Genomic DNA, 26,971 nt, shown 5'->3' with positions numbered 1-26,971 from the left:
TTAAAAATAATTCAAACACTACTAAAAAGAGCTGGGATGGAAATAAACAATCCACTCCCAAGGAAAAAGTTTTCCAGTCCAGAGGAAGGTCTCCTCGACGGAGGGAAATAACTCGACTCGAGAACACCAGTCTCCCCAGAGGGAGCCCTCTGAGAAAAGATAAAACCTTGGAAATAGGGATAATTTGAAGAAGCCTGGTAGATATCAAAGTATTGATACACGTCCCTCTCGATCTTTTTCGCAGAAATCGGAAAGAAGAGGACGGTCAGACCCAGGAGAGCACACCAAGTCCAAAGACAAGGAACCTGCTCAAAGTAAAAAAATCACAATTTCCAAGAAAGACGGTAGCCAGTATTAGAGTAATCGAACATGCCGAGAATACTGAGGACACAGTTGAATAACGGGGAGTGGGCACAGACAATGCTAGACAGCGCAGCAGAAATCACCATAGCTCGCAAGATCCTGATGAGTCATCTGGAGACAGTGGACACGAATGAATACATTCAAGTAGAAACTGCCGACACCAGAGTTAGTGAGCCTCATAAGATATATGAAATAACACTGCGTAAAGAGGGTCATAAGACTAGGAAAATAAGGGGTCTATTTTGGGATAAACTCTCAAAAGGCTATGACATCCTGTTAGCTGAAAAAGACTGGCCCCCAGAGTTTGTCAGGGAGTGCCCTCGTGGCGAAGAAATGATTATGCCCGCCTTCTCGAATCACATTCCGATTCACACTAAATATATATATGCAAGGAAATGGGCAGTAGCCCAGGCACCAGCATTATATAAAAATCATGTAGGATGGGATGAGGACTCTCCTCCTCACAAAATCCAGTTAAAAAGTCAACCGACTGTACAAAGGCAGTATCCCATTAAGCAAGAAGCTAAAAAACAAGTCAGGGAGATTTTAGATCAACTTGAATACCAAGGGGTGATTGAAACATGCACCTCTTAAATGAACAATCCTTTGTTTCCTGTCTCCAAACCGGACGATTCATATCGTCTAGTCTTGGACTACAGACACCTAAACTCATGTTGCAAAACATTTGCAGTACAAAATTCGCATAGTGCTGCACTAATGAATAACAGTTAGGAAAAAATATAAAACAACATTAGACATATCTAATGGTTTCTTTTGCCAAAATATTGCACCAGAAAGCAGATACTTGACCGCTTTCTCAGTAATGGGGTCTCATAAAATTTCTGTAGGCTCCCACAGGAATTCAAGAACAGCCCAGGACTATTTTCAGCAAGAGTAACAGAGTTACTACAAATGTAGGATGATGATGAGGCATTATCTTATGTAGATGATATCTATCTCACACACGAAGACTTGGAGACTCATTTGAAAAAAGTGAACACCATAATACTTGGGTTCGCAGCAGAGGGTTACAAATTCAACTTTAAAAAGTCTCGAATTGCCCATTTGACAGTATTATTTTTAGGATACAAATTATCAAGTGAAGGAAAAAGCCTAGCGGACAACTTCTTAGAGAAGTGTGCTGTACTCCAAGCACCTAAAACGCTGAATTTCTGAAGAACTTACATCCTAAATTATGCGGAGAGGGTTAAACCTCTCTACGAACTAATTAAACCTGATTTTAAACCAATTAATTGGACTCAAAAACACACAGAAATTTTGAGATCGTCGCAAACAGACATGTTAGCAAAAACAAAATTAGACACACGTGACAATACACGCAACCTTGTAATCCGAGTCATCCCAGGAACATGCGGATTCACATACCTGACCTCTAATGAGGGAGAAAAGGTACCAATTGCTTACAAATCTCACCTGTACACACAAGCAGAAAAACATTCAGTCTCACAGAAAATACTGTGAAAGCAGTACTAACTGCAATAGCTAATGAACGAGAACTAGCACACAGCAAAAGGATCAATGTCCTCACAGCGGAATCCGCCTTCGAGGCACTATTCAGCCCAGTAAACCTGCCTACAGTGTCACTGGATCCGAAATGGATACAGTGGGAAAATTCTCTTGCTGCGGACGACGTGAAATACTATTTTGCTCCGCAATTCGAAAAACTGAATGATTTAAAATATGAACAAGAATATCCTCTGCCAATCGAAATTCTGCCTCTCCAACAATATTCTTGTATAATCTATACAGACAGATTTGTACAGCATTACAACGTAGAGAACAAATCCTACGATGCAACCTGCGCAATTGTTAAAGGTTGCTAGCTGTGTGGTAAATTCAGACCAAAAATAACAAAAACTGAATCAGTTAGAAACTGTTCGGCTCAGAGAGCTGAAATCAGATCTTTAAAGATGGCGCTTGAAAATGCAGAACGTGAATTCCCGACACTAATCGTGTGCGATTCGCATTTTTGCGTCAACTCTTACAACAATAAGTTGCAGTGCTGGATTCAAAATGATTACAAAGATGAGACAGGTGCCACAATCAAGCATAAAATGCTTTGGAAACAGGTAGTTCTTTTACAGAAATAACTACAAAAGACTCATGTGATACACACTCTGAGTCATCAACGTGATGGCGTTCACGTTGCAGGGAATTCATTGGCTAATACAGCCACAGCGGAAGTAACTAAACCGGCTTCCGTAGTCACAAAAAAGCGTTCAGAAAAATACATAGACGGGGAAACCATGCTGGCAGTAAAAACGTCCTTTAAAGGCGACTGTGCAGCACTACCCGTGAACTATCCACTCAATTATGCAAACTTAATTGATGCAAACTCCGTTCCTTTTGCTCGAATCCCTGGAGTGGGGGATAGGGTCATTCCAAACATGAACCGGAGAAAGTTATTATTAGCAGACGCACACATGGGTGAAGGTCCAAGGCACATACAGATGAAGGAATCTCCGACTGAATTACAATCAGTATACTGGTGGCCGGGAATGAGCCTGCACCACTATAAATATGTAAAGAACTGCCCGGACTGCGACAGAGATCGCAGCAATGAGTCAAGCGCATTAATGCCATGGTAGGCATAATGCGGTCTACATGCCATCCAGCGTCCTATTAATTATTAAGACTAAAACTCACTTAGAAAATGTGGCCCCAGCGCTCGGCTGACACCAAAATGGTTATAAAAGATCTGCGAGTCTTTATCGGCACATACGCAATTGCCATGTTCCATTCTGACCAGAGTCCTACTTTCAGCTCTCGAGCTTATAAGGAGGCCATGGCCAGTATGGGCGTTGGGTTGCGATACTCTTGTCCATCACACCCCGAAGGGAACAGTGTAGTGGAAAGAAAAAACTGGGACATAAAGCAATCTATAACAGCGAAGGTATTAGGTTCGGGTGATGGGTGGGTCAAACATTTAATAAGTGTCCAACTCAGTCTAAATAATTTGCCAAGAAATTCTCTAAAAGGTTTCAGCCCATACGAACTATTGTTCGGAACTAGAATGCACATTCAGGACTTAGATAGTCAGGTATCAGTGGTAGAAGATAAGAATAAAGACTTTGACATCAAAAATCGTTTGGCTGTTTTACAGGACTTGAATGAAACAAGAAAATCCTTAAGCAACATAAAGTTAAATCAACAGCCAACTACCTCTGAAGAGGCACCACCAGCCCCAGCAAGGCCTGTCTGGATTCCAAAGAATGGGGATCTAGTCAGAGAAAAAATAGCGGTGAAGAAGGAATTTGGGCCTTCTTACAGAAAAGCAGTACCTGTCTTGGCAATCAACAGAACAAGATCAGTAGTACTACCGCCACTTGCTCGTAGAAAGGAGAACAGAGTTGTATCAATCGACCTGGTAAAACCACAAGCATGTGGCCTATAATCAACAGTAGGCCCAGTGGACTCCCGAGAAACAACAGAATACCCAAATTTGCAACAATTCAAGAGGTTCAAACTGAAAGACTAATCACATTAGATAAACCTACAGTGCACAGAGAGGGACTATGCAATAATGCCACAGAACTCGTGCCACTTGGAACACAGATTGAAACAGTTCGTCAAGAAACACCAGTCTACAATGATGTGGCATCAGAATGTGCTACCAAAAGACAAATTGAGAAAACAATTCCAGCAATTGACAGAACTGCCTCTGGCTACTTCATCAATTTCGACAACTTTTCTGAGGATCAAAACGAGCCCGAAGTGATGCCAGAAACAAAGACTTCAAGAAAAGCAACAGAACTCTTTCATCAACTCAAGGAAATTTACCTTATCTCTCCATGGTTAGAGTTCTGGTTTGGACTAGGTGTATTTTTCCTCCTGCTTTGGCTCATCATGGTACTTTGTTTGGGAAAATTCATTCAGGGAAATTACAGTTCAATGGACACAGCAAGCCAGAACATCAACTTAGTCCTAAAACCACACAGATCATCCCACGTGAAGAAAAGAGAACTATCAACAGTAAATGTCACAGCCATTCCAATACCCGGCAGGGTAGTATGGGACAAAACTGACTATGAAATATATGGTCCGGTCGAAATCCAGAAATATCCTCACCAGTTCAAGGTTTCTTTAAGTGACTTTGTAAAACCAAGTACATTTTCTGATGATTGGGATTTTGAAAGTATTAATAATATGATGTCTGATTTAGTGTTGTCAGAGATTTTACGAACATGATTTACAAGGTTCGTCTAATTATGAACAAATGTATTGCTTCTCACATTACGGAGACCATTACTTAAATAAATCTGCACAACCTAGAAATGTTTTTAAATATAACCAATGGGAACATTGTGCTACTCCACCTAAAAGCAGTTCTACAACATTCTATGAGAAATTCCAGTACTTCTCAGGGTTTAATACAAGTACTGCAGAAACGTTTCATTATAAACTGTTGGATAAAACAGGGTTGAAAACAATGCTGACAAATACTAAATTGATATATTCAGAAGCATTTTATGAAAAAATGATGACATTTGGTTTTGATTTTTGGAAAAACAACATTGAAACAAAAACCATCTGGGGTACAAAAGATTGGCAGGTACAAGGCCTAGAAGCATTATTTCGAGCCTGCATGATCCCAGAACAAATAATGTTCTTAAATGACACAATTCACCAAACAACCTGTCTTGGCCTAGCTAAGATTAAAGACCTTAACAAACCATCTATTCCAAAGCCAATACCTGATAATGCAACTACAGATATTGAAATAAACGTATCAAAAATTTTACATCTAAACAGAACACATCCTGATTGGAAAAAGTGGTTAATCTGGCCTACTGACACAAATACCTGTCAAGATAGGTTCCTGAATAAAACACAGGGGTTAACAATGACCAGACCAGACCCTAGATACTCCCAGAGACAACATCCAGGGATAGTAACAACATACAGTGTAGGGAAACTCTGCCTCGAATGGCTAGAATCATCCACACTAGCAGAAATTAAGCAACACTTATCTTTACTTAAAGATGGTGCTGATTTGCGCGATTTCATTCTGGGACCACGCAAACCGCGTCAAAAGCGTTTCATAGCGACCAGTATATATGCGGCTTACAACGAGGCTTGGAAAGTAACACAAATTGAAACAGCTGAAAAAATACGAGAAATTGATCGTATTAATTTGGAAAAATCACTTTGTTGTGGACAATGGGTTAATGACTGTCCTCCAGAATAGATTCACTGGACAGTATTGTATCATCTGCCATAGATATAATAGACAAGGACTTGCTAATGTTACAGCATGGCCAGTCGTAATTGCGTTCTATTGTACAGTTAGGCTGGACGCTGCAAAATCTTCGTTCAGGCTATGTGCCTTGGCGTTTAATCAACACAACGTCATTGTTTTCCATCTTTAACCTTACTGATAAACAAATCAGCTTGGCACAGAAAGGAGCAGACTATACAATCCTGAGCATCGAAAAACTTGAGAGATTACCATTGACAATGTCAGAAAGTCCTGTCATTGAATGGATAATACACGGGATTATCACAATTCCGATAACAACTTTCCGATTTAAAAATTGCCTTGAATACATACCGACTGGCCAGTATGAACGTTTGGGTAAAGGGTACATTAAGTCAGCATGGAAATTACCATACACACACACATGCTATAGTGACAGGAACAAAAATGTATTTCTTAGTGGTGAAAACTGCAAACATTCACTAAGCGGTATACTTTTGTGCCAAGGTATTAATTTACACGGGGCCTGTGAAGGAAATTCAAACAACCTTTTATGCCACCAACATGTCACACCTGCAACGCAGATAGAGCCTTTCTTTAAGCAACTCTCGAACGGGAGTTACATTCTAATAACGGATCACAGCTGTTGTGGCCTTTTGCCAGGGAAAGCATATCTCGTACAAGTAACTTCCATGGTCAAATGCTGTATGCAAGCATTGTTTCCAAACGGCCCTGGAGACTCCGAGACTCCCATATGGCCTCGTTTGAATGTCTCTTCTATACAAATTGATACTTTAAGCAGAATGAAGTCTGTGCTTTTGCAGACAACAGTGCCCATCACGTCATCAAAAGAGACGTAGGATCTCCAAGTTGCAAGGACAGCATCGGAGATTCATGACCTTTTATCAACAAATTGCCCTGTGCATTTCACAGAAATGCTTAGCGAAATTCTAAATATGTCAAGTGCCATAGGCATCCCAGGCGTATTTAAGACCATTTTTTCGGGACGGTTAACACCATTGAAAGCAATTCTGGGAATCATTCCCAATTTTGTCCATTCAGTCTTTGACAGCATACCCCTGATTTTGGGACTTGTAGCAGGCATTTTATTTTTGACCCTCCTGCTCCGATATGGCAAGCCAAAATACAGACATGACTCCGGCAGGGATGGAAGAAACGATCCTAGCAATACGCTGCCAGGACTGAATAACTAGAGTCCTTGGATTGGCCAGGCTGAGAGATCTGAACATGACCTGGTTTCTTTCATTCAGACCTATATGGCAGACCTGCATCTTACCTGTGCTTCGATGTATGCTATGCGGAGATGAATGCGTGTTGGACACCTGTCTTGCACTTCCATCAGCAGTACCAATGGATATCGATACTTTGCTAAGTCCTGTAACGGCTCACGCATTGTGTTGTTCCCAGCGGTTACCAATCCTGATGAGGACATTTGTTGAGACTCTTGTGCTACGACTAGGTGGTGACAGTGGAGCGAAAAATAAAAGCAACGTCACCCAGGTACGACCTTCTGTGAGCATTGCTGATCCAGACACCGATGATAGCAATCATTCTCACATCTGCCAAGTTACAGCATTATCGAACTTGGTCGAACTGTCACCTAATTTTGTAGACCAATTCTTTGAGAGCCTGTCTGATATGATGTACTCCCCTGAACAGAAACAATCATTTTTGAAAAGCATTCCGACACACAGCGTTCCTATGAACTCTGAATTCGGCCTTCAGTTTTGATCAACAAAAACTATTGAAAAAGCGTTGGAAGTCTATTCCCCCTTTCACCATTTACAATTATTTTTTGGTTTGAACATTTTTTCTTAAAGTATTTACCTTTTTTCTGGCACGAAAACTTTGGCTTAAAGTAGAACTATTCATAAAGAACAGAACTTCTATTTTTAGGTAGATCTAGAGACACAATAACTTTACATCAGCCTCCAGCACATGTTACAGCAAATGTATTTATATGTGATGAAATAATCTCGCCCTTCTTTTCTGTATAAAGAGATATTTCATGTGTAATTTTTTTTCGCAAAATCGTTCACTGATTACATATGCTATATTTTTTGAATGATTTCTATGCTTAAAGACGTACAGTACCAATATTTCCATGTATTTCAAATACGCCATTTCAAATGCAAATATGTATTTTGGGGTGGGTAATGTTACACATGCATCTTATTGCTTTAGTTTTTAGTAATTTGATGGACATAAATTCGTGGAGTGGGTGTCGCGTTCTAATCTAGGACCCCGATCAATACTGTGACCTTATGCCCTTATACGGCTATAATCCATTCATACCCCTATAATGGCATAAACGATCAGAGCCATATTTCAGCCATATTTCTGAAACTCGCCTCGGCAGCTCATTACTGTAGATGACACAGCAGAAGCCACTATCTTAGATTCCTAGATTACACTCAGAGTTCTTCAACAAGATAAAACCCAGCAACGACGATCACTTCCTAGTGACATCTTTGACGTCTTATGTCCAAAAACTTACGTCAAACAAGGCACCTTTCAGGTATAAATATTACCAACGTTGCCTTAAGCAAATGCGACAACGATAACGATGGTGTGGTGAATACAGGAGCAGAGCAGCTGTCCCTTGCAGAGCCCAGCAGATGCAAGCAGCCCACGGACGCTGCCCCTCCTCCTCCTTGACGCGCTGAGAGAGACGCTGTCTTTTCTCTTGCCGAGAAAATCCAGCTCCGGCGTTTCCAGCCTACTCTTTCGAGTGACTGGGATAGCGAGTCCTGAGAGGAGATACAAGACCTCCAACATTCTATTCCAGAGGTATGGTGTTGACTAAACCCTTAGAGAGAATTGTTGAAGCAAACCTTGGCAAAACCAACTTAACTTAAACTGCTACTCACTTACTCCCTCCCAAGTATTAGGCTTAGGTCAGGTACACTGGGGTAGGCGTAGTTAGAAGCACCAGTTGAGTACGTTAGCTAAATGTATATATGAATGTATATATTTCATTCATTTTAACCATTGTATGGCTAAGAAACCATATCAATGCTTTTACAGTATTTCACAATCCTCATTTTACTGTAAGCACTTTTTATTATAACAAGTCTTGCAATTGGGGCAATTCATTTCTCTTGCATGAGAAGAAAGACTGTTCAATAAATAATACCTTTCATTGAAAACGCCAGTCTCTCTATTCTCTGCATCTTGGTGAAAGTAATCTGCACAACTGACTGAGTAAAATAACTGTTTATTGTTTCACACGACTCTAGAGATCGACTCTTATTCTAAGGAGCAAAGTTATGTTTATGCGGTTGTTGGAAAACTGAATCCCTTCTTGTCTGAGCCAGGGGAGCTGATCACTTCCTATTCAGTAAAGAAAGTTTCCAGTGACCTCTGAGCTAGTTGGTAACAAACCCAATGAAGTTTAGCATAGTCAGTAGAGACCTGGAAGACCGCACTTCTACGTCTATACTGCTGTTTATGTTATTCCAATGCGCAGGGCCTATAGGGGAAAATAGGAACTACACTACAGGTTGACCTCTAATTCCATTTCATACATCCACCACACACACACACACACACACACCAAAAGAACGGACAATCTCTGACCCCTCAGAGATAAATGGGAGACCGATATCAGCTCAGTGGAGGGCATGGGCTGTGAGGCCGCACTGATGCACCCCAGGTACAGGTCATTAGAATTGAGTCTGTGGCCAATTCAGCAGAAGCACCAACACAGGGTCTATCATCAAAGACAAATGCAATTTATGGTGGGTAGAACACAGACTCCCCACTCTGTGCAATGTAGGGCCTGGACATTATTAAATGGAATCCTCAACTTTTAATTAGGTTCATCACTTGCTTCTTTTCTGATATATAACCTCACCATGGAGAATGAGTGATACTTTTTTCTCTCAGCATTCTAAGCAGGTGGTCTCATTTTGAAAAATATTTCCAAAATGTCACCTTTGTCACCCGTTGTGAGGGTTAAAAGTTGTGACATTCACCCAAAGTCACATAACATGCTCATGGTGGCACTGAGTGTATTAAAGTACCACATGCCATTGTGTGTCTGTGGCAATTGATAGAAACATTGGTCGAAGATTAGGTTTGACCTCTACACTGACCTGCACAGACAATTTGTCACATCAGCGTTTCCCCCTCACGTGAACTGTTAGTTTGTTAAATCTTTAATGTGTGCCAAATCTCCGGCTAACAGTTCTGATTTACAATAACAAAACAATGCTGGAGGTGAAGAGCTGGTATGCCCATTGGGTCAACACTATACAGAAATGTGTATGACGAGAAGGCCTCCGAGGGCATAGTAGACTCAGTTGCTGATCTTTGAAGGAACCAGTCTCTGGTCATTCCACCCTTCTCTTCTTTCCCTTTACATGACTGAGATCTATTTGTAGCTGTGTTTAATGTAAGGTTAACTAGACTTGGGTGGGACATCCACCTTAAGGCTTCTCCTTATACAAGATCAAAGAGTGTTTTTGTAGGTAAACTGAGAGGAGACAGGAGAGAAAGACTTGCATATATTTAATTTTTTGTTTGCAATAAAATGGTTACATTGTTACTATAGATCCTGTTGCAAACATGTTTCCACTTGTATCTATTATCACAGTCATAGTTCATAAACAGCAGTTATCCGATCACATATTACAGTAATATATGCCTTGTACACCACTGATCAGCCATGTTGGAGATAACTATGCTAAATAAGAAATGAAAAATCACATAACCCAAAATAAAAGAATCATAACACTTTTCCCATCCTCAAGTCCCCTCATGTTCTGCATAAAACCATAATGTTCCCTTAGGACCTCCTCTTAGCAGGCACATGCATATGACATTTCAATTTGTATTGAAACAACATCTGGAGGATTGCTCTTTTGTTCTTGGTGGGGGTGATCATCTGAAAGCACCAAATCTAGGACTGTGAACCTAATTAGTTCTTTTCTAGGCTCTATTTCCAGAACCAAAAATACTTAATTGAGAGGGCGTAATTCTACACATTTAGCTGACACTTCTATTACATCGAGTATCTTTGAGTAAAATTGTCTATTCACTTGGAATGGCCACACCATATAATAGAAGTCAAGTTTGGCTCTTTGACACCTTGGACAGTGGGCTATCTCTATTGATTTAAATTGTTAATCAACCAAGTCATTCCATTGCTGTAAGTCTACCCCATAGCGTGGCCATATGCACAACACAAAATAAATACATCTATAGAAGGAGTTTTCCTGGAGATCCTCCCCCAGTCAACTCATACAACTGCTGTCCAGTACAAGCCAATGCAGCTGTGACACCAGGCAAAACTAGATACTTCATTGGCTGACACTCATCATCAAGTAGTTCTCTTGTGGGATTTTTTCAAAATTCTTTATCAATGACCGGAAAGGGTTAAACCAAGGTCTCTTTCTGTATCTATAAAATAAGGCTATGTTTATTTTTTGCTTCTACAAAAGCATTGTTCTCCTGACAGACCTAAAACTGAGGTTTAATGATGTGCAACTTTTCTCAAAAGTTAAAACTAACTTTGATATTTGTGTAGGGGTGGGTGGATTTTTTTTTCTGCAGGCGGGATTGGAGGAAGAAATTCTGCATTACTTTTGTAACATTGAATTACTAATAAACTCCACCTCTCAATGGGCGGAATTTATCAGCAAGCCACTCAATATAAGCTATATACTAGGGGGAAGTAGCAATGTGATTAGTGCTCAAAACACCACGCTGCATCCATTGTGTGGGTAACTTCAGGAGCTAAAACTGTGTGCGCTTGCTGTGGGCTAGATTGTGCCTTTGAACATGCCATAAAGCATGTTTCATGACGATTAGTGACCCTGAAAAAAGCCATACTGAGGATGCCCACGTCATTGTTTTCTTAGGACTGCACTTCCTTTCTCGTGGGACACGAGAAGAGCGTTTTTCTGAAGATTACAGCTTACGCCCGATCCCACTTTCATCACAGATCTGATTACTGCTTAGTGCGGACTAGACAGCTCTAGCTGGATTAATGCCCAAGAACAATCTTCCTGCATGGGAGTGAACGCGCCACTCACTCCTCAGCACTGACTTCAGACCTCTTCTTAGAGAGACAGCAGATGGGTGCGCAGCTATCCATAGTGCAGCAGGTAGAGTGGCTCAGTGGCCCTGGGATATTAGAGTCCCACTGCACCCAAAGATAACTGTATTTTACTATCCAAACAATGGATAGGGCCCATATCCTCATTCACACCAAAGACTATGGCACTCTTGCCATGCCACTGGCACTCAGACAACTAAAGCTGATCCCTTGGAGTGGAGAAGGGGGAACTACATCTTTCAAAAAGTAACTCTGCTTACAGGGGTGCGGGGGCAGGGGGACAACCCTTCAAAGGTGCCCTAGCCTTTCAGAAGAGCCCTATCCAATCCATGAATATATGTGAGATATGGGAGACTGAAGATGTCCTCCTCACATTCAGGGTGGGAGGGGGATCATTTTGCCTACCCCACTGACTGTTTTCAGTGTTGGATAGTTCAACTCATCCCAAACAAAGTTGTGACAGTTTCTTGTTTTCTAACACATGAGGTTCTGATTTTGTGATTGCAGCCAGAGATACGGTTCCACTGAAAATTCAGGTTTGCACACAGATTGGTATTTAAATCTATACATAGAAATGGGAATCTGGGCCACTAGTTAATTATTGCCGCTGACATCTGCTGTGATCTTCGGGTCAGGGGTCGAAATCCAGGCTGGGCCAATCCTGTCCTGCACTGTTGCGACATCGGTAAATGGAGTTCCAATGTTGGTAATATTAGTTGCTTTCAGCAGGATCAAAATAAGATTTACAGTTCTTAGGGGCAACATCGGAATGAAAAAGAGGGTTATATAAAAACATATGAATGCAACAATTCGTGTAGCGGAAAGTGGATTTAAGCATGAGAAATCAACAATGAAAATCAACAATGGAAACCATCCCGCAAACCATTAAGCAGGCCCACAATTAGCCAAAAAAAGATATACATACACACTGACCTTTGCGATCAGCCCTTCTGGCACTGCCAGATTGCCCCATAAACCAGTCCGACCCTGAACACCGGATTACATCAGCAGTGGGAACTTTCTCCTAACACAAAACAACAATGGGAGAGGTAGGGAGAATCAAGGACGCTCTCAGTCCCCGGTTAAATGCACATAAACAAAAAGAGAGAGAGGCCAAATCAGTCTCAGAAGTGCCACTAAGTTGGAGCGAGATAGATAAGGATCACACACACACTTTGGGTGAATAGGAAGGCCCTCACACACCGACCTAGTCAGTGTCATGCTTCATCACTGGGCCCCACCAAAGAGGCCGAGTGCCTCTTTGGTGTGCTACGACGCCAGAAAGACTGCTGAGCTGGTTGTGTGAAGAGGGACGTGTTGTGAGGGTAAGTGAAATTAAAAGTGTCTAAGAGGGTATCAGAATTTTTTTTTTTAATAGGTGATCCCTAAGACACGTATAACAAGTATTATGTGTCTGAATTTAATTGCCAAGGTTTAGGAATGGTAAAATTCAGAGAAATACAATAAATTAGTCAACAGGTTCTGAGGCTGATCCTAGGTTTCAAGTGGGCTAGGAGCGTTGAGGGCGTGAGTGCACCCGGATTACAAGAATCGCTGATCTTCCAAAAAACGAAGCTAAGTACCACCCGTGAATCGGGGATCTAACGGCTAAACCTCTTTTATTTTCAGGATGTGCCAGGCACGCTCCAACCCCCCTCCCGAGACCCATGGTGCAAGTAGCGCCAAATTTTAAAGTGAGATATCTGTGTGATATTACCATCGTAGGGGGTCACTGACCTTTGGTCCATTGATCCCTTCATAAGGAGTACATAGAGTGTGTTTTTAACCATTTTCTTCCCATCTATTGAGATTTTAAGACACCCTTATCACTTCACTTCCCAGAGTTACCGATATCATCCCCTTAGGGTTATGTGGATGGTGTTAAACCTATCGTTTACCTTGGGAACACGAATTATGCCACATTATAAGGAGCACTACGACCAAATGCAATGGCATATATTAATTGTTGTCTGTTTGTGTTTGTTTGTGTACTTTCACTCCACAGGTGCTGATACTCTCCTGATTTTGGAGGATTTTTGGATTGAGCTATTCGCTCCCCCATTTTTTTCATGCACTTTTTTCACCTTTCATAATTTTCACTTTCACGCCCCCAGGTTAGGGTGGACGATTAGAGAGTCCATATCGCCAGGGTATAGTCCTGATGAATGCCTTGGTAAATTTAAACCACCCATATGGCAGAAACATGTTGACTGACTAATTTATTGTATTTCTCTGAATGTTACCATTCCTAAACCTTGGCAATTAAATTCAGACACATAATACTTGTTATACGTGTCTTAGGGATCACCTATTAAAAAACATTTTTTCTGATACCCTCTTAGACACTTTTAATTTCACTTACCCTCACAACACGTCCCTCTTCACACAACCAGCTCCGCAGTTTTTCTGGCGTCGTAGCACACCAAAGAGGCACTCTGCCTCTTTGGTGGGGCCCAGTGATGAAGCATGACACTGACTAGGTCGGTGTGTGAGGGCCTTCCTATTCACCCAAAGTGAGTGTGTGATCCTTATCTATCTCGCTCCAACTTAGTGGCACTTCTGAGACTGATATGAACTTTCTCCTAACACTAATGCCCAATTAATAGAATGAAGGACTGTCTCCCAGCTGGTTTTTTGGAGTTCCCAAAGTGGGTTTCATTTTAAACTGCAGCACTTACCCAGCCCGCACCTCCCTCCTCCTTGCCCTACTGACAGATCACTCCTCGGTTAGACCCCCATGAGAGGCGAAGTCTACTGTCTCTCTGCGGGGTCAGTAGTCACTTCCTGCTGGGATAAGATCCGGCAGACCCGAGGTTTCAGCAGACATTACCTGCCTACTGAGATAGGCTGCACACTGTGTCTGTCAGCTTTGGAAGGCAGAGCATTCCTCTGTCTTCTCACCCACCTGATCTAGAGATGCATGAGCAAGTGTTCATCTCTATACTTGATATATAGACCCAATTTGAGACAGTTTAAGGAGTGGGTGGAACTTCATAAAATCTCAGAGTTTTTATGTAACTCAGCGGAATTCTGTGGAGTAAAACTCACAAGTCCGGCCCACCCCTACATTTGCGTCAGTAATAATTTCCATCAAAGGTCTAAAAAATAATAGATCACAGCTCCAAAGTTGGTGAAATTTCAAGCTGTATACCAATAATTGTAAGGAGTAAGACAAAAAGGTTTACTTGCAACAAGATTTAATCTGATAATATTTAATTCATAGCAGCAATGTAATAAGTAAAGGATTTCAAATTAGTATCGTCGGTCATGCTTGTAAAAATGAATTAATTTTTATTTTAAGTGGTAAACATTTCATATACACTAAAACTTGCCTAAATAGCTGCTTGAGTGAGTAATGCCATTTTGAAAACTAATATCCTCCACATGAGGTCCTTATGAAAATGAATAAATTAGTGTCTACCAACCAGTTTTTATCATCCTTATTGATTGGCAGTTGGACTTAAGGCTATTACGGAGATACCTTTTGTATGTACACTTTTGATTCCCCAGGCTATCATAGCTACTTTGCTCATTTGCACCATTCATTTGTTATTGCTGTGTGCCAGTGACAATGTTTAAAAAAAGTCACGTCTGCAGGAAATTGCGAATTCCTAAAAGTTTATAATCACTAAACTATCATTTTTCGTATATATGTCCAACCAAGCACCAAACCCTTTTATACTTTGAAATTAATTTACATATTTATCAGAAAAAAACAGATACGTATTTCTAAATTGGCCTTTTCAATTCTCTATGATATCACTTGAATACAATCTCTATTGACTGAATTCCAGGAATGCATAAAAAGGAAATTGTAACAAGCCTCAGCAATACTAAAAATATATTTCTCAGATTTTTTTGCAACCTTAATGAAATCATGAGACTACCAACAGAAAATATCAATACAGCAAGATCCCACCTCTTTTTAATGCGAGAGCGGTGATTCTCGATCTTGGGTTACGTTAATGGAGCAGCGCAAAAACTAGTTCCTCTAGTTATTCAATTACCATCTTTAAACCTTTGACTTAAAAAGTGTGCACCTTAATAAGCCCCATATCACTACCATTACAAAATGTTTTGTGGAAGCCAAGGATGGCTCTAGCCATTTTAGCCCATGCCCTAGATCCCTCCAAGCTCAAAGATATGTTCATGTGTAATGTTGAATTATTTACTTAAACTGGTTGTTGTACTGCAAACCTTGCCAACAGCGCTCAGTACAGATGCACAATATACAATGTCTAATAAATACTTCGTTATTGTCTGTACAGAAAAAATATCGAAAGTCTTGAAATTGTTCAGAATTTTGTAGCTAGAATAGCAACCAAGGTATGTAAAAGAAAACATATGCTTTGGTACGGCACCTGCTCCATTGTTCGCTGGTGGAGGAGCTCATTACTAAAAATTGCTGATATAGCTAGAAAGGATTTTATGGTAAGTCAACCTCTTACATTAAAACAGGTGAACACAAAATGTCTCTGCATATAAGTTGACTATGATAAACTTAGCAAAGTTAATGCTAATGGCAATCATTCCCCAAAAGCCTGGCAGTTGATAGACACAAGATGGAAGATCTGCTTTCCAATAAGTAATCAATACATACTAAAATCAAACATTAACTGGCTTACCTAAGTTTGTCAGGGCCCGAGGTATTGGTTAAGGACTAAAACAGTTAAGAATAGATCTTCAATATCCATCCAGAATACCAATGCTATTTTTCATAGAAAGAGATTAGACTAGTACTTTTATATGGCCACAAGGGAGTTAAACTTACATTTTAAGGAACGTTACCACTTAAATGTGTACCAAAGCGTGTTTATTACATATTTATTTCAGGATTGCACAACTTCTGACCTGTAGTTCACTCATAGCAAACATCTTGCTGAAATTGCTTAGAAAGCAGTAAAAGACTAAATATGTGCTATGACTGATGAAGCAGGGTTTTCACAAAATAAAACTACCTTGGATCAAACTTCTCATTGTGTGGAGTATTAACAAATTGTGTGAAAATGAACAGTGGAAAAATAAAGATGGGAGATGGAATTTGCGCAAATGCGTGCTCGGAAGGAACGAATATGCTTCTTACCAGTATGCATCTGTTCTTGGCATGTAGGGCTGCTGACATTCATATCTGTGCATAGATCGCCACCTAGTGTTTGGTCTGGATGATTGCACATTGTTGTCCTGGACGAGTCTTCGAAGTAGCACAAGATAGGTGGCTCCTCCCCTGGACTACAGTGCGCATGGGCATCCTCTCCATCCTCAGATTGTTTATCGCCATTGTGGCAGAGATGGAGTGTACCGTAATACAGTGAGTGATGTCCATGCTACATAGTTCTATGTTTGGTTCATGTGGAACTGCGAAATCACCTTAGGCATGAATGTAGGGTTGGTGCGTAGTACAACCCTATTAGCGTGGACCTGTATGAACGGCTCTTGAATGGTTAGGGCCTGGAGTTCACCAGCTCTTCGTAGTGTGGTAATGGCTACTAGGAAAGCCACTTTCCAGGTTAGAAACTGAATCTCACAAGAGTGTAGAGGTTCAAAAGGTGGTCCCATCAGTCTGGCGAGGACCACATTGAGGTTCCAGACTGGTGAAGGCGGGTGTCTGGGAGAGATCACTCTTTTGAGTCCTTCCAGAAAAGCCTTAATGGCAGGCACTCTGAATAGTGAGAGGTGGTGCCTGTTTTGAAGATAAGCTGCTATTGCGGCTAAATGTATACGAATGGAACTCTACGCCAGATTACACCTGCATAAGTGCAGCAAATAACAGATAATGTTTTGAATAGATGCATCCAGTGGGTTAATGTCATTGTTGTTACAATATATGACAAACCTTTTCCATTTAGCCGCATAGCATGCTCTGGTTGTGGGCCGTCTTGCCTCCTTGATATTCATACATTATGGCGGCAAGTTGAGGTAGCCAAATTCTAAGACTTCAGGAGCCAGATCGCCAGGTTGAGCTGTTGCCGATCTGGATGCTGAATGTCGCCATGGCTCTGCGTCAAAAGCCTGGGTGTGAGGTGCAGCCTTTGATGCAGTACCATGGATAGTTCTAGAAACGTGGCGTACCATGGTTGGCGTGCCCACATTGGAGCAACCAGGATGAGCGTCATCGAGTGTTGCCTCAGTTTGCGTGCCACCAGCGGTATTAGAGGTGCTGGGGGAAAAGCGTACGCAAATTCGCCTGACCAGTTCATCCATATCGCATTTCCCTGAGACTGTGGATGTGGGAACCTGCTGGTGAAGCTTTGGCATTTTGCGTTTTCCCTTGTTTCGAACAGGTCTATTGGTGGATGACCCCACTGCTGGAAGTACGGTTGGAGTAATGATGAATGTATCTCCCACCTCGTGCATCTTGTGGCTGGGTCTGCTGAGCAGATCCGCCATCTGGTTGTCCTTGCCCGGGAGGTGTTCCGCCATGAGAAAGATGTTCCTCTGAATGGCCCACTTCCACATGCTCTGAGCCAGATGAGACAACTGTGGAGAGTGTGTTTCTCCCTGCTTCTGAATGTAGTACATGGCAGTCATGTTGTCCGTCCGGATCAACACGACCTTGTTGCATAAGTGTACTTTGAAAGCTTTAATCGCCATTAAGATTGCCATCAGTTCCAGAAGGTTGATGTGCATCTTTTTTTGCTGTGCTGTCCATAGTCCCTGCACTGTGTAGCGGAGTACATGAGCTCCCCATCCCTGGAGAGACGCGTCCATCGTCCGTATAATCTGTGGTACAGGCTCTTGGAACGGTCGGCCCTTGCAAAGGTTTTGTGGGTTCCACCAATGCAGAGAGTTGAATGCCCGACCGCTCACCAACACTAGGTCTTTTAACTGTCCTTGAGCCCGATTCCACTGACATGCCAAGCTCTCCTGAAGTGGACGCATATGTAGTCTCGCGTGCGGGACTATGAAAATGCAGGAGGCCATCATGCCTATCAACTGCATGAACACTTTGCTGGAAGCGAGTGTTGAGGTCTGAATTTTTGTATCAGCAATTGCATGCTGTTTATTCTCGCTGAATTTGGCTGAGCTTTGGCTGCCAGAGTGTTTATTGTCACGCCCAGGTACTGTCGCACGTTGGCGGGCTGAAGATGTGACTTTGGATAATTCAGCGAGAATCCCAGCCTGTGAAGAAGATGAATGGTGTGGGACATGTGGCTGGCACACTGCTGGGCCGTCTTTGCTTGAATAAGCCAGTCGTCCAGATAAGGGTAGACATGTATGTGCTGTCTCCTTAGGTGTGCTGCTACTGTTGTCAGGCACTTTGTGAACACCCTGGGTGCCGTCGTTACTCCGAAAGGGAGGACTTTGAACTGATAATGTTGATTTTGAATACTGAACCTGAGAAACTGTGTGATGGGTGTATGGGTATATGGAAATATGCATCTTTTAGATCCAGTGTTGCGAGGAAGTCTCCCTGACTGAGTAACGCCAGAACCTGCTGTAAGGTGAGCATATGAAAATGCTCTGACAGAATGTAACTGTTTAGAGGCCTGAGGTCCAGTATAGGTCTGAGAGACCCGTCCTTTTTGGGTATTAAAAAGTACAGAGATTACACCCCTGAGCCTTGCTCTTCTACAGGCACGAGCTCTATGGCCCCTTTTTGCAGCATGCTGACGACCTCCTGCTGCAATAAGTGTAAGTGCTCTGCGGACATAGGACGGTGTCTTGGTGGGATGTTGGGTGGAGTGGATGTTAATTCCAGACAATACCCGTACTGGACAAGGTCTCTCACCCACCTGTCCATGGTGATGGATTTCCAGACTGGCAGGAACTGTTGTAGTCTCCCCCCGACAGGTGTTATATGGTCGGGGGACAGTGACAGGGCGTCACTGTTGGTTATTGGCAGAGGATCTGGAACCGTTTCCTCTGCCTCTGCCCTTGATGTTGTTTCCACGATATCCACCCCAGTTGTTCTTGTAGGTGGATTGTGTACTTCATTTATTGTACTGTGTCTGTTGTGTGGATTGGCCTCTTGAAGGGCCCCTAGTATTGGAGCGACGAAAGGAGCCACCCCGAAACTGCTGTGACTGCAGAGCCCCCATAGACTTTGCAGTCTCTGTCTTTTTTAATTTTTTCAAGGGTGGTGTCAACCTCAGGTTCAAATAAGTAGTCCGGGTTAACTGGCTGATTGAGGATAGAAGTTTGTATTTATGGTTTGAATCCTGAGATTCTCAACCAGGCATGTCTCCTTAACATAACGCTAGTGTTGATGGCCCTGGCTGCAGTGTCAGCTGCGTCTAGCGTGCACTTGATGGAAGCATTGATTATAAGCTCCCCTTCTTGGATTAGTAGTTATGCACCCTCCTTATACTGATCTGGTAGGTGTTGCAACAGTGTCTCAAGGGTATCATAATGGGACCTGTCATATCTGGCTAAGAGTGCCTGAGTGTTGGCAATGCGCCAGATGTTAGCCGCCTGCGCAGCCACACTTTTTCCTGAAGTTTCCAGAACTTTTGACTCTGTCAGGAGGAGGAGCATCACCTGTAGTCTGGGAGTTTGAAACACTAATGAGTCCAATGGCAACTGTCCCCTTATATAAGTAGGGTCCACAGGTGCCGGTCTATATTTCTTTTCAATCCTTGGGTTTAACACCGTGGCCCTAGTGGTGTCCTTAAAAATGTCACCAGCATGCTTAAGGACCCCTTTTAGCATGGGCAGGGTCTTGACTGTTCTTTCTGAAGTGGAAAAGGACCAGAAAGTCTTCCTCCACAGGGTCAGCATGTAGCGGGACGTCATGATTACTGGCTGCTCTTTCAATAAGGGCGTTAAAGGCAGGAGTGTCCTCAGTAGGAGATGTTTTCACACTGTACACATGTGTCAGCGGCAGTCTGTGGATCCCTTGGGTCAGCCGGGTCTGCCCACGGTTGGTTTTGATCATCGGGATCAGTCTCCACATGATAAGGGTCATCTTCATTTTAGTCATCCCCTGCATCCACATCTGAGTATGTGGGTGAAAAATTCTGAGAATCTTGTCCATAGGAATGGAGGGGTTCCACAAGAGCCGGTGACGTTGTTGAAACCCTCTTCAAGGGAATCTTATATGACTCCATGGGTGTTTCTGGTATTATTTTCCTTTTATATATGGACAGTCTACCAGTTTGAGTCGATGAATTGCCTCGACTCCTGTTCTTCAGGCTTCTCTGTAGCCTCCATTTCCGTCGACACTTTAATGGCGCCGATACCTCTTTTTGGTTCGAACATCTTCGGACGCACTGAGGGTGGCAACCCGAATTTGATTGGCGTCGACGCGGTCTGAACGTTTCCGACCAGCTTTGGTATTGGGGCCTTCTTTGGCCCGAACGCTGTAGCCTTATCCTTGATGCGTTGGAGTGACTCCAACACTTCTTTGGCTATGAATGGACTCGGCTGCATCGACTCGACAGGGTCCTTGGAGCCAGTCTTCGTCTTGTCCGCAGGCCTCGACTGAGGATCTATCCCGTCTTTCGGTTCGAGTCTTTTGTGTGTGTCGACTCCTTTCGGCGTCGGCCTTGTTGGTTCGACAGCCTTGACCTTGGTCTTCGGTGCCCCAACTGTCGGTTCGATGACCTTCTTGAGCTTTTCGGCATCGACGGACATTTTCTGTTTCTTCGGCTCAGAGGGGTTTGAGGCCTTGGAGCCGACCAGAGTTAGTTGCACTTTCGGTTTCGGCTTTGTCATTGATGCTTTCGGTTTCTTTGGATCGACCGATGGCGGTTTTGAAACCGATGGCTCTTTATTAATGTTCGAAGCCAGGACTTTATGCGGGGCTGTAGAATGAGACTGTAGATCTTGGGTAAAGCCTAGTGGCGATCCCTCGACCTGAGCCTTATTGAGTGCGTCATAGTCGGCCCCCATATAGCCGGTTGGGCCAAGCTCCTCGCCTGAGCTATCTTCTACGACCCCAAGAGCCTCTGCGTCGTCTCCTACCTCTTCGACGACGTTTGTCTTCTTGCACCTCTTCGTCTTCGGCGTCATACTCGGAGTCATGGTCCGACGCCGGATCGGAGCGGTATGCCTGATCTTCCAGACCAACGACCTCTTAGTCGAAGAAGTTTCCTGTAACAGGCGCTGACCTTTTCGACTCCAATCGAGCCGGCGTCGAATCCGAAGAGTTTTCTTCGACCTGAACCGGGCACAGGCCATACAGTTGGCTTCGTTGTGATCCGGGGACAGGCACTTGTTGCACACCGGGTGGACATAGATGTGCGGGCATTTTGCATTGCAAAGTGCACACCTCTTGAATGGGCTTCTTTCCATTGTAGATCGAAGATCGGGTCGAGTGTGGAATGAAAACCGTCTGATTCCTTGATGTCCTCTCGAAACAAAGTTACCGGTACCGAACGAAACGATACCGACGCTGTTGAAAGCCTTTTGGCTTTGTAGAAAGTTTTCCTAACTTGAGCTAAGATAGTAACATCCAAACCCAATGGCGGAAAAAAACAATCTGAGGATGGAGAGGATGCCCATGCGCACTGTAGTCCAGGGGAGGAGCCACCTATCTTGTGATACTTCAAAGACTCTCCCAGGACAACAATGTGCAATCATCCGGACCCAACACTAGGCGGCGATCTATGCACAGATATGAATTCAGCAGCCCACATGCCTCGAACCCAGTATTTCCAGGCTTTTCTAGTAGGCTGCAAATGTGAATGATTAATGCAGAAATAACAGGCAAAGAAAATAATGATAGAAGCCATTAGTTTAAAAGAGACATGATACTTTCCTTTTCACTAACTGTTTGAAAATAAAGAGCCTAAAGTGAAGGGAAATGCAAAGAAGCATTAATAGTGTCGTTTTGTGAAGAGACAATGATAATCACACATGTATATTTTCCTAGAGCAGAGAATGCCTCAAGAGTATTTTTAGGTTTAATTTGCTTTCTAAAAACGTACACTGTAAAGAAATGTATTTTGTCCTTCTTGAGTTCCTGATGATTGCCATGACTGTGTGGCAGAAGTAATGAACATTATTAATGGAATTTCTTTGCCGAACGGAGTATGTGGACATTTGTGCTGCGAGTTTGATACATTAGTGAGATGGAGAAATGTGCAAACCACGGAAGAGATCATCGGAGTTTCAACTGCTGAAGGACGATGACGAAAGTTCTCTAGAGAGAAAGGAACTGTTGAGTGTTAGGCACACTGGACATGGAGTGATCAGACACTCGTTGTAGTCCAATGGGATTTGATGATTTTCGGGGGTTTGATACATGAGGGTTTGGATTTTTAGTGAATTAGGGTATAATTACTACTGCTAGAATTTATAGTTAGGCAAGGTTGGGGTGAGATTTCAACTTTGCAGGAGTAGACTGTGTTGCTGTTTCCTTATCTAATGAACTGTTTGTTGTTCAGCTTATCCTGACTCTTGACTTTGCTCCTCATACCTTCTTGAGGGTGCCCCAGCTTACTCTTCCAGCCGGAGAGTAGCTTTTCAGACTATAGCATTTTGTGATTATGATATTCTGTATTTGCATTATTCCTATTTTGAAAATGTTCTTTACCTTTTGTCTCTTCACCTAGCTGCTCTTTCAGGACATGGGTTTGAGAAGTTATTATGAATTACTCTATTATTGTATCTCTTGCGTGGTGATCTAGGATTCGCGCTGTAATGTGCTGAAGAGCATTCACAGTAATTTTGATAAAAGTATATTGATAGTCTGTCTTTAATAATGTCATTTTGGTTATTTTGAATGAATTACTTCTTTATTTAGGTCCTCATTGTTAGAATTCGGTCAATCCTTTGCCAATCCCCGACAACTATACAAGATTCATAGGAGAAGAGAGAGAACCATTATAGATAATAGAGATTTGGTAACTTGGTTTAAACTCACACAGTGTGAAAGGGACTGTTTGGTATTAAACTGGGTCCTGATGGTGAAATATGTCAAAAGTCCATTTCCTCTGCATCATGAGCATTCTGATCCCCTCTCTGAAGACCTATGTGAACTGAAAAGTGGTCTTCATTTTTACCGGTATTAACATGGGAATGCAGAATATTGAGGACATTTCTAATCTAGCCATTGAAGATTAGTTTCCTTTTATTGTTGAGGATTTTTATGTGAACATTGTCAATCTATTTTACCAAATTTGTCTAACAATCACATGGAGGTAGAGCCAAAGTCTTCGACAAGTGAATTTTCAGGGGCATTATGCTCTCAATGGCATCACCAATAAAGAACCAATTAGGATGATGGCAAGGAAATCTAATTGGTAGAGGAATTGAGGAAAAACACACAGAATTACAATAGAATATCACTGAAACTAAACATATTTTCCAAGTGATGTGTGCCAAATGGTACATGAAGTTCAAGCAAATGCTTTCAATTGAGTTTCAGTATAAACTTGCCTTCCATTATGGGTTGCAAAGTTGTGCAACATTATCACCTGTTTGGAATGAAGTAAGCAGACTATGGTCTTAAAATGTATAGCTTTGCAGCTGTCTGCACTCAGTGCCAAATAGTTTGCTTCGAATATGCTTTTTTTAGTGTTTTGTACACGTGAAAAGAACCAATTGGTTGATCTGTTGTGTGCCACTCTCAGCACATTCAGAAGGACAGAACAAATGTCTTCTGTTATACTTTATAACATAATTTTTGTATGCAGGAGCGTCTATTATTTTAAGGGGTACTGGCACTGTTGGGTGTGGCATTCGGAGGACTGTGTTTTAGCCCACTGGAGTTAACTTCAAGTGGTGTTCGGTCTAGCGACCTCCCATCAAACCTCTGTGTATTCACTAGATTACATATCAGACACGTTCTCATTGCATTGAAACTATACACTTGTCAGTTGCTTTGCACAGATCCTTCTAGATTAGGTTTCCCAGATTTGATGATGATGATTGTCATACTTACTATCACAGGCTGTGCTGACTAGTTGTGCTTTCGGCTGAAGCATTTCAAGGAGAATTGTGGTTTCCTCGCATAGGAGCATACACTCAATCCGGAGCTGGTAGCTGATATCAGGAAATCAATGCAACATTTCACTATCGTAAAATTCTTATACACATTCCTTTTAAAAAAAACATGATAATATAGCTGAAACCCAAATACATTTTAATTATTTTACAAGTCAGCAGGCATAGTTTATTAATAAAAAATAAAATAACAAAACTCCTTCTACAATAAATAATTCACAAAACATGGTGGATGAGAATAATCCTTTCCTGAGGGATGCAATGATTCTCTGCACGTAGCAAAAATAGTGTCTTCTAGCCCTATGTAAGAGTTCAGCAGCTCTGAGCGAAGGCTTTAATTTAGAATTGGGCCTGGCCTAGACATGGCCACAGAAACTGAGCAACTGTACTTTTTTGAAAAAGCACCTCAAATGGTTTGAGCTAATCTGACACTCCGCTTTGAAAAGACACGATGGTGTACCGAGCCACAACGATATAACCTTAAGGTAGGTGAATTTCAGCCTTGATTCCCAGCAGTTAGTGTCATGGTTTTCATCGATTCGGTTCTTTACCTAGTTGGCTGAGATTTTGATCTCACACATTCTCCAATGTAGAGTGAGATGGTGGCCTTCAATTCTTTTTGGTTGCTGGCTTGGTCCTGACATTTTTATTTAGAATTATATTAAGAAATGCCCAACATAAACTGTGCCAGGGAATGCTTGTAGGATATTGTACTGTAGAATGCCCATGAAAAGATATGCAGTGGAATGTCAGAATGTATTCTTACATTGTCAAAATAAGTATCGAAAAATGCCCATGAGAATAGATTTCTGAAACTTATCATAAATATCATCATGCTGATAACATTTATAGCCATGAAATTGCCTTAAAGTGTCAAACAAAACAATAAGATAAGAATTCACAAATCCCTCTATTTGTTACTGTGTCTTGAAAAGCACAAAATGTATTTACATGAAACTGTCAGTTAAGTATTATGCCCCACAATTATCAGATACACAGATTAAAAGCCTAAATGAGGTGTATCGGTGTCAAGAGGTCAAGCCCCACTGCTGCAGTCCAGTGGATGACTATCCAACATGAAAGGCAGCCTAGGCCCTAGGCAGCTATTATGCAATTTCAAACAGGATATTACTTCACATTTCTGCTATGATATGTTGAAATACTGTTGAACAGCACCATCAACTGCTCGTGTAGTGTTTGTGCTGTTCCTTCATGCTCTGTATCATGAGTGAAACAATGCATATTGCAACAGATTCATCCCTTTTCAGAAGATCATACTTCAGCCTATGAGGAGTTAAGTGTATGGTTGGTTTTCCTTTAAGACCTCTGTTTAAGCAAACTGGATGTGCACAGCAATACTTTAGACAATTAAATATTTCCCAATCACCCTTGTTGCTATGTTAATATGAGGACTCTGTGGTACTTACTATGCCAAAGAGTTTCTGTATGCTCACTTTGCACTTTTACATTTTCAGAAGGTACAATTTGGCTAATGTGGCCCAAACTTGCATCCAGTAAATTTAATCAGTATCTACTCCTAGAGCATGAAAGTGGAGAGGGCATTCAGGTTTCCAGTAGAGAGTGGCCATTTTCTGTATAAAGAAACATACAAAGATTGGCAACACTTTCTACAGTGGATTTTCAGGCAAACATGATGTATGGTAATCATTGCAAAGTCAATATCATGAACCTCAATAGTTTAGGTATGCTAGACCTACAGTGAAGATAGCAGCAAATGCACATTGCACTACGGTGCAGGTGCAGACAATGAAGACCCATTGAATTTCTAAAATGAATATTTCTCTGTAGTTGTACAGGCTGTAATACAGAGGGTACTTTGCAACTACATAAATGATAATTTCTCTTTCGCCTACCCCAAGATGTTTTAAAAAAAAACTTTTGCTTCAAGTTCTAGGCAGGTTTATTAATCATAAGTGGCCGGTATACATATGGAGGCTAATGTTGGCCATTTGTTTCCCTTTGAAGTTCTTTTAGCAAGACATGTCCTTAGCTGACACCAAGACTAGGTATAACACTAATATATTTGGTAAACATCATAATATCCCTAATGTGCTAGCCCTAAATATTTCAGTGGAAGGCCTTAGATCACCCACAACTTTGTTGCATCATAAAATCCAGTATTACTGCTTGCCGCCTATTGCACCCCACACTTTTTTTTTTGTAACTTTTTTTTTAAATGATAAAAACAAACAAGGCAAGTACACAGTACAGTAGGATATCAGTCCAGATGAGAAGGAGGAATAAAATACCATACAATAGGGTGCTCAAGTCATATTAGGGGATGGAGCAGGGGAGAGAAATACTGAATCAATTATTTCACGTACTCTACAAGGAATGGCGGGTCAGGGGGAAAGTGGAACTTCAGGGTCCTCCATGAGAGGAGGAGTGCAAATGTCTCC

General features: G+C 41.9%; 1 protein-coding gene across 1 annotated transcript in view; it reads right to left on the bottom strand.

Annotated features, from left to right (window-relative positions):
• LOC147690261 (inverted formin-2-like) overlaps positions 1–26,971 on the bottom strand; it is a 429,441-nt gene that overhangs the window by 104,439 nt on the left and 298,031 nt on the right. The window contains exon 13 of the mRNA XM_086936660.1: positions 24,490–24,590. Coding sequence (XP_086792786.1) covers positions 24,490–24,590 — 101 coding nt within the window. The remainder of the gene's footprint in view (positions 1–24,489; positions 24,591–26,971) is intronic.

Source organism: Lissotriton vulgaris, chromosome 9 (genome assembly GCF_964263255.1).
Source record: "Lissotriton vulgaris chromosome 9, aLisVul1.2, whole genome shotgun sequence".
Classification (NCBI taxonomy): domain Eukaryota; kingdom Metazoa; phylum Chordata; class Amphibia; order Caudata; family Salamandridae; genus Lissotriton; species Lissotriton vulgaris.
Note: the sequence above shows the minus strand (reverse complement) of the source record. Positions and strands in the feature narration are given on the sequence as shown.